This window comes from Pygocentrus nattereri, chromosome 8 (assembly GCF_015220715.1).
Source record: "Pygocentrus nattereri isolate fPygNat1 chromosome 8, fPygNat1.pri, whole genome shotgun sequence".
Classification (NCBI taxonomy): Eukaryota; Metazoa; Chordata; class Actinopteri; order Characiformes; family Serrasalmidae; genus Pygocentrus; species Pygocentrus nattereri.
Window position 1 is genome coordinate 40851587 of NC_051218.1, and position 14999 is coordinate 40866585.

At 38.8% G+C, this 14999-nt stretch overlaps 1 protein-coding gene across 2 annotated transcripts in view; it reads right to left on the reverse strand.

Moving 5' to 3' along the window:
* aff2 (AF4/FMR2 family, member 2) overlaps window positions 1-14999 on the reverse strand; it is a 321218-nt gene that overhangs the window by 100764 nt on the left and 205455 nt on the right. For both annotated transcript variants that reach the window (XM_017692144.2, XM_017692143.2), the window contains one exon: window positions 4349-4400. In XM_017692144.2, coding sequence (XP_017547633.1) covers window positions 4349-4400 — 52 coding nt within the window. The remainder of the gene's footprint in view (window positions 1-4348; window positions 4401-14999) is intronic.

Consider the following 14999-nt stretch of genomic DNA (forward strand, 5'->3'; position numbering starts at 1 on the left):
GAGAGAGACGTTAAATGATTAATAAGTAAGCTGGGTGTTGTAAATATGACACTAATTTGCAGCGGAGCTGAGAGTTTGGAAGTGTTTCTGTATTTTTGAGGCCTTACAGTAATTCCACTGCCCCTCAGTATGAAATGGTTTGGAAAACATTTTGTTGACGGTCAACAGAGTGGACAAAATTCAGGCTGCTACTGCTTTTAGCCATATACCTCAGTCCATTTTGTAGACACGGATGGGCAAAATGCTGTGAAAAAGCAGTGATGGCTGAATACTGACTACACTGTCTGAAATCTATTCAGTTTTCTAATACAATAAACACAGAAAAAAGTAACATATTAAAAAAAATACATTTACAGTACATTGGTATTACACCTTCATGAGACAAATGGCTACTGGTTGTTACATTTCATGAAAATTCTCTCATTAAAACAAAAAAAAGGCTTTTTTTTGCTGCTCTAATTATCCCGAGATAGTCCAGTAAAACACCGATGCTGCACTTAGTCATCACTTGCAAACAAGTTCACTACTGAGAAAATTATTGGTTTGATTGAGGTCCTCTTCAGCACTGATGGTGTTTCTCTTGAAGATTCCATGTTTTTTTCACTAATCAGTGGGTAAGTATTCTAAAAGTATTCTAGAAACGTAAAAAGTAAATTTAATCATAGTTACAGAGTTAGGCGCATGTAGCATTAGGAGTCTTGCCAAAGGACACTTATTGGTGTGGCGTGGGTGGGGATCGAACCCCAGCATGTCGCATTGAGGGAAGCAGTATTACCCACTACATTATACCATGTCTAGATGTGTTACATCAGTAAGACAAATTTTGAATGTGTGATGATTTAGGCATACAGTTTGTACTGAACACTGCTAATCAGTGGCCATAAGCTACCATTATCTGTTAGCTATATTAGCTGTACAGCTTTAGCGCAAAACTAAGTAGCAAAGTTTGGACAACAAATATTGACTAAATTCAGGGTAGAGCTTGGAATATTGCTCATGCCAGGTTTAGTCAGATTCAGACATCATTCTCCAATGATCTGACAGACTTGCTCAGAGTTAAATTTCACTTTTTTTTTAATAGCCCATCATTAATAAACTTAAAAATATTTCCACCTGCTTTAGTATTCTCCTTATTTTATTTCCCCCCCTGGTGTCTTCATTATCTGAAAACAGTTTACACAAGGGCCATGCCAGAAAATAGGGCTGTAATCAAGACCACCTTTGTTGCCTCTAAGGCAATTCCCAGACCATAACTAGCTGAAATTCAAGTCAAGACCGAATCCAAGTGAAAGCAAGACTGAAGCCCCCAAAACCCTGAGTCCTCCTTTAAATAGACTTAATCTTCTTCTAGCACAAATTTGTGAAAAAGGAAGGATTTACTTCTCAATACAAAGCACGTAAAAAAAAACACTAAATCACTTCAACATAATCATCAAATTCAAATTATAATCAAACACCTTCTCTTCTACTTACAAACACAAATGTGACATGCATTAAAAGTTTATTGGCATTCAATGTTCACTCTGAATGAATGCAGCCAAAGCCCGTATTATGAAATATCATGACAAATGTGATTAACAGCCTAACTGTGTTAATGAAGTCAATTATTTTACTCGGCTGCTTAAAGTAATCCTTGTTTGCCAGTTTTGGCATGAAAATTATGTCAAGATATCTTCTGATTCTTACTTGCATACAGTAGAACGATATCAGGACAGTTTAACAGCGGCAAAAACCAAATGAACTTTGAGATGTGGAGGGCGGGGTCAGAACTGTTAGAAGAATACTTCTCACCTTGGTTCATCATGTCTAAATGGATTTCCCAAAGTTTTTATATCGTTAACATTTTTTATAACAGTTTTTATAAATGGTTTACATTTCAACCAAATTACAATACTAGAGCTCAGCTCTATCTGCCATAAGAAGATCAGCTCTAGTTTGCCATCATCCAGTTTAACTCAAGTTAAGTGTCGCTTGAAATATAAGCAAATTTGGTGAGACTGATGGCTGAGACCAAAACGAATCACTGCACAAATACAAAACAAGTCGGACTGGTCAGACACTCTGCCGCTGTATTCAGGTTCGGACCATAATTTCAGGCCTGAACAGAGCTCTAATTTAGGGCTAAAACTGTGAAAAACTGAGATTTTGTCAAGCTACTTGTTTAATTCACTTGGCACTATGGGAAAAGTACTGCTGATGCTCAGTAATGTTGATTATTGTGTTAACTGAAGTGCTTACCAATAAATCCAATTAGCCAAGCTTAAAAAAGTGAAGCCCAAAGAGAAGGCCGTGGGTCACAAGCGAGAGACAATTAAAAAAGCCCTTAAGGAACTCCTTATCCTTACATAGTCTCTTGTTCTGTATTTTGTCAGATAATTTATATAGGGCTGTATCTGTAGTCGAGTGTAACAGAATAGTAATATGAGGCAGAGAGAGAGAGAGAGAGAGAGAGGTTAATTGCTTTGGATATGGTTCTATGTGGGTAACTAGGAGGGAGAAGCAAAATTACTGCTGCTGGTTTCTCCTAGTCCACCCCCTCACACTCGCTCAGTGTGAAACATGTTCATTATCCCTCCTCCACTCCAGTTAGTGCCATGCTGGCCCAGTGTGGCCCACAAATCGCCATGTATGTTTGTGAATGTGCACGTGTGTCGCCTCTGAGCGTGGGAGAGTGCATGTGTACTGCATGTAGAGATGTCAGCATGCATACTGTACACACAGTGAATATGCACGAGTTCTGCTACTGTACTACAGTATGTTTGTATTTATAATGTGCTAGCAAGGAGAGGTGCCATGTTTATATATATCCCTGTGTGTGAGTGTATGTGTGATGATTAAGGATTTGTTCTGTTGTATGGAGGCGCTGACAGTGTGAGAATGTGATGCTGTGCTCATTTGCGTGGTTCCATGAGAAAGTCCGCTCATTAGTTCTACACACAAACAATAAAAAATAACATGCAATGAAAAAAAGAGAAAAAAGTCTCTTTATACAGTAGAATCAGCGAGCGTCCACTTCTTTTCAACAGGTTTTCATGTTACTCTACTACGTTTGACTTAGCATTAGCAGTGCTAGGATGAGACTAACCTTATTGAACCTTATTGAACCAACTGTCTCGCTGACGATCCATTCAGAGATCCATTCATGTTCCTTTAAACACGTTTAAATCTGCTGGTGCATGCATGCCCACATTGGCTATTAGTAAAATGCACTAGCATGCGGAAACAGAGCCTTCTGTCTGTTACAGTGTTTTCTATCACTGTGCAAAAGGTGCACTGTATTGTACTGTACTCTACAGCACTGATGAACGCACAGTGACTCCCAGTGATTTGAGTTTTAGTGTAAAATTACTTTAAGCGAGTGCACAGAGCGCAGATCATATCAGTATGCACTTACTGCTGTTTTGGTTCACTCTGCCAAAACCCATCCCAAGCCCACTACATACTAAGGGTTATTATTCAGTAACTATATGGATTTCAATGCAAACTGTCTGAGTTATTCTTTTACACAAGTGTGTTGCAGTATGTTGGGTTAATCAGCAATGGTAAATTGCAACAGATGCGTGACGTATGTTCCAGTTACTGCTTTGCATGTTCTAAAAGTAACAAAAGCCTTTAGGTATTATGGCACAAACTAGTTAAAAATCTATGAATGTCTCACTTTGCTGGATCATATCAAATAAATGCAAAAAACAGCATTCAGAAACTACGTTCAGCAGAAAAGAACAGATAACATCGCAGAAACAAAACATTTTCATATGTTTTTACAGGGTTACAAACTATTTTCGCAACTTTCAATACAAAACTGTCAGACTGTTTAATATAACTTTGGTATAAGTTGCTTTACATCTTTTCTGTAGGTCATTTCCTCACTGATGACATTTAACCCTTTAATGAAAAGACTATTAGCTATTTAAGCCTTTTAATCTCTTACAACAATGTATTATATAATGTTTTGTTTTTGTCACAAACTACCTACGTTACAAAAAGCGAGTCTTTAGTAAAACACTTCTTAGTAACTGAGCTAGTTTTATTCAACTTGAGAAATAGTTTGACTGCAACGAAACAAGTAGATTTTATACCACAGGAGCGGATTTCTTAAGGCTGAACCGATAAACCATTTTCTATTGTGTACTTTAAAAAAAACAAACACATGGATATGCTTTACATATCAGTTGTCTTTTATCATCGCTCTAATGAAGCAAATCACTAATAACCCCCCAGTGATGCAAGTTCCACTCTGAATACGTGTCCACGCTCAGAAACTGCGACCTATTTTACTAGTCAGTAGTTTTTTTTACTGGTCAGTGTGCTGCAGGTGAGATGTTAGGTCTGATAAAGTAAAGCTCACCTGCTCACTGTCATCTTCATCACTGCTGATCTTCAGGTCATCCTCCAGCATTCTGAAAAACGAGCAGAAAGAGAGTCAATAACATGAACCTCTTCTCCAATGTACACAGGCTGAGAACATTCTAGAATAGTCTGAATAGTTTTAGAATTTTCTAGAACAGTGTCAATGGGGTGAGAACATTTTAGAACAGTTTGAAAAGGATGGAAAACATTGTAGAACACTGAGAATGGGGCTATAACAACCTGGAAGAGTGCCAGTGAACGGGGGATATTCTAGAGCAGTGTGAAGGGGTCAATAATATTTTAGCATGATCAGAACAGTTCGATAATATTCTAGAGTTGTGTGAAGGGGTCAGTGACATTCTAGAGCAGCTCAAAGGGGTCAACAACATTCTAGATCAATGAGAATGGGTCAATAAAATTCTAGAGCAATGAGAATGGGTCAATAAAATTCTACAGCAATGAGAATTGGTCAATCACATTCTAAAGCAATGAGAAGGGGTCAGTGACATTCTAGAGCAGCTCAAAGGGGTCAACAACATTCTAGAGCAATGAGAATGGGTCAATCACATTCTAGAGCAGTGTGAAGGGGGTGAGAACATTCTAGAACAGTGTCTTGAAACATCACAAATATTTAAAGGTTCTAGGACAATGTGCAGGGGCAGAGCAAATTCTAGAACATTCTGTAGAATTCACACAAACCAAACTGTGTTTGAAGTTTGGACTCTTAGGGTCAAATGACACATTTTGTTGAATTTCACACCACATTTAATTTCTTCTGTCCAGTAGGTTCAGCAAATAAATAATACTGTCCATTAACACGGGTAGAAATACGTCATATTTCGGTTCCACACAGAAGTGCTGTTAAGCCCTTTTGGCTTAGAAAATCAACAAAATGTGTAATTTGACTTAAAGTCTTGCATACAAGTGTATCAAGCCCACCAACCCAACCTCTGTGTTTGTTAGTGTTCATTACAGAACATTGGGTTGGTGTTCTCTGGGCTTCAGTGTGGAACAGGCATCACAAAATTACAATACAAAATAGAAAATTCTACTTTTTAATAGCTATCATGTTTTTTGGCTCACTGTAATTTAAATGAGCACTGATGAACATATTTAATTCTGGTTCTGCTGTGGTGTGCGTGCCCATGACTCTTCTTACAATTTGGTTAATTATTTATCACTTATTCATTGAAACAAGCAGAGAAATTACAGATTCAAACCAAAAAACGTGAACTAGTCATTTACAAATGTAAATCACAGGAAATTGCAATTCACTGCAAAACTTATAACGCAACTGAATATGTAATACTTTAATTATTTTGAAATGTATATCAAAACAACAGTAATACATTTTTTTCTATAAGTAAATACTAACTTTCTCAGGCAGCTCAGCACTTTTAAACAGTAAAGTATGAATGCAAGTATAATTCACTGCTGAACTGACAATGTAATTAAATATGCATTTATTTAAATGTTTATGATATCAGAACAAAAGAAAAAAAATCTGCTTTTCAAGGGCAGATTAAACCTGTTGATATGAACACAGAATGCAAATCAAATGTAAATTTAATTCATTGTGTAACTTACTATGTAACAATTACATGTAGAGCAATAGAACAATAGCAACTCTAGACTTCTAAGTGTCCCGTCACACACACTGATCCAAGATTACATCAGCTTCACATTGTAAATGATAATATTCATGCTCATATTGATGAACTAATGGTACCCAACGGCACCTTCCATTTATGCTGCGCTTCATGAGTACACCTGTGCATGATTGCTTGTGCTCGACTCATGCTGTGTTTTTCTATACGCGATGGCCAGACTCCAGTATCATAAATATCATCTTGCAATCCAGCATATAAAAATAAAAAAGCTTAACCTCATTAAAACAGAAGAATGAGAGCATGATGTCATTTGACATGCAGTTATGAGGTTACATGACATCATCTGGAGAGCTTGTCGAGTGATATTTCAGAACGAGGACTCTCTCTCAGGCCCTGATGGCCACCAGAACACAACACGGCCATTTAAAAAAAGGCAAAGTAAGGAATTCTCTCCCTCCATGCCCTAAAGTTGGAACAATAAAAAGCCCTATAAAAGTGGAAATGTGTTTAAGGTTTAGTTTTCTATGACCTAAGCTGTCGTGCAGCACTGTAGATGGAGGGGAACTTTGAACAAAACTACCAGTCATTACCCTCGTAATACCTAACAGATGTCAGAGCGGGCCTGCGCAGGAGACCAGGTGCTGGAGGTGCATTCCTCCAAAAAAGGATTTTCTCTTTAGAGTGGCTCATCAGTACTTTTCAGAGTGTGTGAATGTGTGTATGTGTGGGGTCATGTGTTTCTCTCTTTGTGACGACTGAATTTCCCTGGGAGGATGGAAAACATGAATGGTTCATTTATTTATTTTAGGGCTCTCACAATTGATTATATATGCAGATGAGTAATCTGCAGGTCATTTTGATGATCAATCAAGGAGTTTTTTTAAAGGCTACCTCTACTAATCATGTATGACCTGTAGAAATATACTTAGCAACTGAGCAGTCGAAGACCACCCTATTTGATTTTCAGTCAAAAGAGCCAGGAAAAAAAAAAAAAACGCAGAAAACAAACTGAACAGAAAAAATACACAAAAGCATTAACAATCAAATAGAACTGGGATTTTTCAGTATTTAGTGTGGTTTTATTACAGCTTCCATTCTTTGTCAGGAGTCTTGCTTTCAGTTTTCAAAGAAATCTGCAGGAAATTTTTCCATATCTACCAAAGTTCAGTCTCAGAAGATGCTTGATCACTTTCTGAAGTAACATCCAAACACACTGAACGATGCTGAGGTCTGGACTCTGGGGTGGTCAGTCCATTGTTCAGTTTTTTTTTTTCTGATGTGTTCATCTCCTTTTCTCAGTGAGGTTCATCTTGGCAGCTACACATCCTTTCAGACCCACAGCGCTGAGTCGTCTTCTCACAGTGGAAGGATGGACAGAAACACCCGTGGATGTTTTCAGATCTGAAGCATATTCTCCTCTTTACTTCAAGCTAAAAGCTTTAGGAGCTGTTTATCTGATGGGGACAGCGTTTGGTGTCTACCAGGTCTTCCAGGAGGTTGTTAACAGTCCCATTTTCTCTGCCTCACTTATTTTCCATTGGCTTTGCTCTTTGTTATGCACATGAATCTTCTTCTTTCTAATCTTCTCCAAATGAACCTAATCACTGATATTAAATAAATGAAGGGTGGTCTTTCAATTTTGCAAAGTACTGTTTGTATTTTATTAATCAAGTGATGAGTTGCTGCCAAAATGAAACTATATCACTACCAAATATGTGCAACACTTACTTCTGACAGCAAAAAATGTCATTAGAAAGGCCTCCAAGGTTTTAGGAGTGAATTAAAGTTCTCTGTTTTTTTCCCTCCAGAAAGAACTGTCTTTTTCTCCTGATCTGTCAAATCATTGTTAATTCTTCCCTCTTCCAAACTGAGACACAGCACAGCTAATTCAAGAACACGGCTGCAAATCGACATAGCAAAAGACGACAGCTGAGCAAAGAGACGGAATAAAGGAGAAGGAACGTAGAGAGAAGCTTTGGGCCGAGGTCACTTGCAGCATTTTGCATTCTGGGAAGCGACGCAGCTTCTGTGTTTTATGGCACCGCAAAGACGTGTGTAAAAGCAATTGTGCCTCAGCGCTGTCCTCCAGCCTTCAGAAGAGATGAGGACGTTTTGGGCCCCACATCTGTTTTGCACAGCACCTGATGACTGATGCCTTAATCAGACGAGGTTGCCGACACAAACAATTAGGCTCTGGGCCCCTTTACAGAGGGAAACTGCAAAAACATGGAGCCACAATCATCTAATACAAACACTCAACTTTATTCCACATACCATTCCAGAGCAGGATCCCATCTGGGGCAATTTCAGTTTAAGAGTGGAACTATATTTAATGGCTAATTGCGCCAGTGTTTACCATTCTGCTAAATTAACCTTGTAACCACAAGGACATGTAGAAGGTAAACTGAATTTTATTGGTACTAATACTTGAGAATAAGAACGGACTGGGTGGCTAATAGGACAACATGGGGGGGGCTGTGGGGGGAGGGGGGCAAGGTGGGAATGAGAAAGGACTGCAACCCATTTAACCTCAAGAGTCCTACACTACAGTCCAAATGTCCAAAAGTATCTAGACAACCTTTCTAATGAGTGAATTCTGCACCCATTGCTGATACAGACATTCAGTTGTGCACAAATAACTTAGAGAATCTCCATAGAAAAGCATTGCTTATAGAATTGGGATGCTCTGGAACAGCCATAGAGGAGCCTATGGTCACCCTGGCCAACGCCAAGCATGAGCTAGAGAGGTATAAACACCGGACTGTACAGCAGAGGAACTGCATTCTCTGGAGTGCTGAAGCTCCATCCAACCTCTGGAACGAGATGGAGGGTTTCTGATCCAAAGCTAATCATTCTACATCAGTACTGGACCTCAATAATGTTCTTGCATCTAGAATCCTCAATCAAGTCCTCACAGCAATGTTCCAATATCCAGTGCAAAGTCTTGACAGAAGAATGGTGGGGAGACAGGTGTTTACAAACCTATGGAGTATAATGTACATAAGTTAGAATAGTTCCCAAATAATTAATAGTGGCCATAATATGTATTAAGATCAATAAATTAATTAAAGTATAGGTCTTAAAAGGGTTCTTAGGAACGTTGCCATAGGAGACACACTACAGAACCTTTTAGTGGTTGGAGCCATTTATAAGATGTGAATATGAACGACTTATAATCTGAAGGTCCTACCTAGAACCAGACATCCAGTCCAAGAACCATTTAGGAATCTTTGTTTTTGTGAGTGTATATAACCTGTACATTATGTAGAGGTTCTTTGATCTTTAAAAAGGTTCTTCACACTTATCCACCTCATTTACAAAAATGGTTTGTGAAAGAACTATTGGTTCTTCACTAAACCAAAAGTGGTTCTTCTATGCCAGTGGTCACTTTTGGAGGTCTACTTTCCTGCAAACCCAACAGTGGAGCAAGTTTGGCAGAATGTGGTTGGAACTGCACTCCGCTGGAAGGTATATCTCCAGCAACAGGGTTGGTGACCACTGTTCTATGCCATCCCAAAGAACCCTTTTGGCACTTTTATGTTTGAGTGTAGGGTTCCAGAGGTTAAAAGCCTTCTGGGGGGAAAAGGTAAAAGAATCCTGCTGTTTTTTATTTTTCCTCCAAAAATGGTAATGATTTTTATAATACTTACAGTCGTCACTATGGAAGTAATCAAGATAAATGTACTAATATGTGAACTGCTACAAACCAGGACGAAAGATCTCACGGGAATATATTTTCACCTTACACCTCCTCTCTGGTGTGAGCAGACAGTTATCTAATGGCTGCAATATTTGCAATGACATATTCTCACTTGCAAAAAGAGACCAGACGCTTTTAAAAACAAATATATGCTGAGGAAAGAATATAAATGGATAGCAGGTTTATTTGTGGTAGCTATGAAGCCAAGAAAAACAACCTGGCTGACGCCACCACTCTAAACAGCATAACTGTTAGCACGTGACGGGGAAACTCGAGCCTGTGAGTTTTGCTTCAGCATCAGGCCGCTTTCATTAGGAGAGGATGATCTAAAATGCAAAGCAGCTTGGATTGTTCTGGAGTGCTGGTGTGCGGTTTTGGTGTGTGATGCCTTCAGTTATTTAACACTGCACTATTTTCTAATCAGTGGCAAAGAGAATGAAAGCTCCATGAGCCAAAACATCTCAGCACAATAGAACTTTAATCCAAACACTTGTCATTACATAGCCTGGCATAATGACGCAATTACACGTAAATATTTAAACCAGGCATGAGCTCTTATTCTGAACTCCTCCCCTTCCTCCAGACAAGCAGAAAGGCTTGTGTATGATTAGTAAAGTGATCATAGCATTTAGGCTGCAGTATGTATTATAAAATCCAATGTTCTCAACAACAGAGCATGATTGGTCAACCAAGGCAACGAATTCCACTATTTACTTATTATATGTTGCATTTTTGCACAAATGCTTGTAAACTTGTTCATCATTTTAAAAATCTGTGGCTTCCCTGGTGATGCTACAGTTGTTTGAGTCCAAGAGAGCACAACTGGCCTCACTCTCTCTGCGTGGGTGGGATGGCCCTCCCCCTATCACTGAGCATGAGGCTAGTCAGCGTAGACATCTGTTTGTTGACGTAACAGAACTGGAAGCTGGCACTTTCCTCCGAGCGCATTCAGCTGACCAATGACGTTGCGTGAGCGGCAGTTTGAAAAGATGTGGTGGAGCTTCACAGGTCTCGAACGAAGCCTGTTCTAGCCTTCACCCTCCTAGTGCTGGTGGCATTGTGTGACTGGGGGAGTCCTGACTAGTGTTTGGAACTGGATATGATTAAATGATTAAATAGGGGAGAAAATCAGGAAAAAATGAACAATAATAAAAAAAAAACCTGTGGCTGTGTGTGGTGTTGCTGCACCACTAAGGACTTTCCTTTAAGCTTCCATTGTTTTACTGTATTCGGCAAATCAAGCTGGATGTCGTGTTTTTAATGGTATTATACCTGTAGTAGATATGTTTTTGGATGTTACATCTCCTATTAATACTCAGCATGTACAGTTAATATAAATCTCTTACCTAATGTCACTCAAAGAAACTGAGAAACAGCTCCACATGGCTGATTTCACTGTTACAGTTACTATTTACTATTTGACTGTTGATCTGCTGGTGCTCAAACTGTTTGAATGCATCTGTGTTGACCATTGTATAAAAGTGATGTTGTTTATGGTCTATTAATATTGCTTAAAATATTTTATTATAATATTATTAAAATACTATGACAGAATTTAAAATATCTCCAAGTATAAACTTTATGTATAATTATAAACTTAGAATTATTATTATTTTTTATAAATAGTTACAAATAGTGGCCTTGCAGTGACCAGGGAGTCCTAGGCAGCATGATTTGTCCATTGTTTGGCCTCGGTCTGAGGGGGCAGTCTTTCGGCGGTGTGGCAGGGACATTACCCTAATGACTGAGAGTAAAGCACTAACTGGTCATTACTGATACCCCTCACACCATAGAGGAGACCTGCAGCAGGCCACTTAGCTGCCATTTACCACACTGGCTGCCCGCTAGCCATCGGCTAGGCAATGCTTAGCTTGAAGGATTTAAGGATAAACCATCAGCACCTGAAGGAGCGCACGAGTGGAGCTGTTCATCATAATCACTAAAGACTTGTTGAAAAGTCATTAAATACAGGCTTTTGTTCTGACGTGGCCGCTTTCGCCTCAGTCGCTGTCATCACCACATCAGTCTTAAGGAAGCCCAAAGTTCTATACACGGAGGAGTTAGAGTGGAGAGGCACTCAGTAGCTTTTCCTGACAGCAGGGAAACTTGTATGTACTTTCTAAGCACTTGGGGGATATTAGCGTCTATTGCACAGCCAGATTGCTGGTGTATTGCACACATTTAGCCTAATATTCTCTGCAATTCTAACATTTATCAGTTGGCTCACTGTACTGTAACTGTGCACTGCTTGTCAAAAGTTTTCACACAGTTTTACCTTTTGTAATTGTCCAAGTAATTTTTGATTTGCAAGGTTACTTTTCAATTCAAGCAAATAATCAAAAAACAAAACAAAAAAAAACAAAACAAAAGATTTTCCCTAAACTTGCACAATGTAGCATTAAGGTTATTTAAATATATGTCTACATTTACTGTTTCTGTTTACAATAAATGAGTGGAATTAGAGAACATTATTATTGTTGTGGATTTCATCTTGGCTATGCATGGTTCAATAGAATGGCTTTCAAAGCACATTACACCATTGTTTTCAAAAATAAAATAAAGCAAAAGAGACATTTTTTCAGTGGAAATTATTCCGAATCTACATTTAGAAATTTTACTAGGCTAGAATGCCTTAATTTCTTATTTCACCTTAAGCCCCAAACTTTGGGGCATTACAGGTCCCACACCTTTGCTCTTTACCATCATGCCCTTTATCCACACCCCAAACAGAAAACAGTTCTCCCCTCCCATATTTCCCTTTTTGTCATTATTATCATTAGCAAACGCCCCCGTCTCAGGGAGCCAACCTGCCATTCCCAGCAGCCCTCTGGGCTTTCTCTCCTGCGTGTTGTTATTTGATGGTGACGGCGCTCTCCCGCCTTAGTCCGATTAGCTGGCCGCTCTGACAGCTCAGCTACAGCAGCTGTTCCCCTACAGCGAGCTGCCAGAGGGAAAAGCTCCCAAGAGAAGCAGGGGTTTGTGGGTAACCATGGGGTGGGTGTGCGTTGCCATCACGTTCTCCGCATCGCCATGGCTGCAGTGAAACGTCTCACTGAGAAAGGAAAATGCAGCGGAGAAGAAAAAATACTAGAGGCTGGAGGCTAAGCGTGTACCTAATGTATGTGATACAGTGGTTGTACACTGCTGTGAACAAGGCCTTATAAAACAGTTATGTGTTAAGTTTAAGAGCACTATATAGTTGTTACAAGAGTTGTAAAGAAGAAATCCCTTTCATTATATGATGTATAACTTCTCTGAGTCAGCTTTACTGCACAGCGCTTTGCTTTTACAGTGGGAAACGATGCGAGGCACTTTAACATTCTACCAAAGTTTCAACTCACTTGCCATGTTTTATTATTTTACATACAACAATGATTTTTATAGTCAAATTTGGTCAATTTTTATTGGTATAATCATTATGAAACTTTGACACAAGGTAAAGGCCAACTGGCATTTTCAAATCATGTGAAAAAATGGCAAAAAGGTATATAAGATATATGGTTTTGTTCCAAAATATAATATATAATTATATTATATATTATCATATAATATAATAATATTTTGGGATTAAATTAAATTAATTATTATTCCATATACTAAAAATTAAGGTGCCAAAGCTTACTTTTAATGTAAGTCAATGGAACCAGACATAATTAAGAAAATAAGTAATTTTAAGCTATTCACTTTGCTCCATTCCTTGTGAAATTTAAACACAATATAAAGATCAATGGGCACTCAGTAATTGCCAATTTCCAATTTCAAGCTGGGAGGGTAGAGACCACTGCACCTTTTTGAACTGCTGTGAACACAACACAGCTAAATGCGCTTGGAGGATAAAGCCAACTCGTAATTCCGTTAGCTTGCATTGGCTAACACTGCATCCTTCCCACCCAGAGACCTGAGACAGCATGTTTAGATGTTTGATTTGGACTGTCAGACAGTAACCTTAACACCAACTTCTCATGCAATGAGAGAACAAACATTTTTTTTCCCCATAAATACCTCAGCACTTTCTAAAGTACTTTAGTAGCAAAATATAGTATAGTATACAGTACTGTGCGAAAGTCTTAGGCACCTAAGACACATTTTCAACATCTATTTATTTGTGTAGTTTGTGTTTATTTGCTGAGAAAAGTGTTAATATTTGAATAAACAAAATTTACAGAATATCAATTATTTATATATATATATATATATATATATATATATATATATATATATATATATATATATACACACAAAATAAATAGTGATTTTATGGATGTTAGTGGGTTTGTTTAACCATTTCCAAACCTCTCCTTGAGGAAGCCCAGTATTATATGTAGATAAAAAGCAGCTCCTGGTTTGAAAAATCAGTGCTTCAGTAAATTGTGAAGGTGTCCAGGAAAAATATGGACCCAAGATGTTATGTTTATGTTTCATATTACTATCACAATCACCGCCACCTTACTATATTCTTGAGTACTTAAATCTGGTGTACATACTGTAAAGTATCTATATTGTCTTAAATTGTTAGTAAAGTGTTTATTTTTACATAAATGGCTGCAACTGTAACAACTGCAATTTCCCCCTGGGATCAATAAAGGAATCTGAATCTGAATTCTAATGTATATTGTGCAAAACTCCCTGCTGAGGTCAATTGTTTAAAAATTTGCTTAGAAGCCTAAAACTTCCGCACAGTACTGTATGTTACAAAATACATTTTTAAAAACAGTTTGAAACCTACCTACCTATTGTCTTTTCGTCTCTAGGCCCACCACAAACATTGTACTTTGGCTGCCCAAGACAAAACATTTGGGCACTGCAGCTTAGGTGATTGCACAACTTGGGAGCAAAACTTTTTGGGGGTGGGAGGTGGGAGGTGGAGAACTTTGGTCCTGGAGGGCCAGATTCTTGCACAGTTTGGTGATTTTCCTGCCCCAACATAGTCATCAGTTAATTACTGAGTTTAGCTGTTGTGTCAGAAGAGAGTAACCAGCAGACTGTGCTGGACTCTGGCCCTCATCCCTGCTTCCCCTGCTGTACATGCTTGACGCTGCATCACACTCTGCCCTACACAAGTTCCTCTCTGAGCTGACAGCAACACATCTCCATCTCTTCTTGTGTACCTGATGTTCCCTGAGGAGACACTACCTGGTAAAGCCATAGCAGGAGCCGTGAGGAAACAGCGAGGCTTTAAATAAGCGCTCCAGCCTGGCCCCCTCACCCCATGGTGTCAATCACAGATAGGAACACGGAAATGCACTTGGACTGTCGCGGCCGTAAACAAACACGCCGTGTGTTTTTCTTGGGAGAAGAGCGCCTCGCTTGCTCTCTCTCACTAACACACACAAAACACA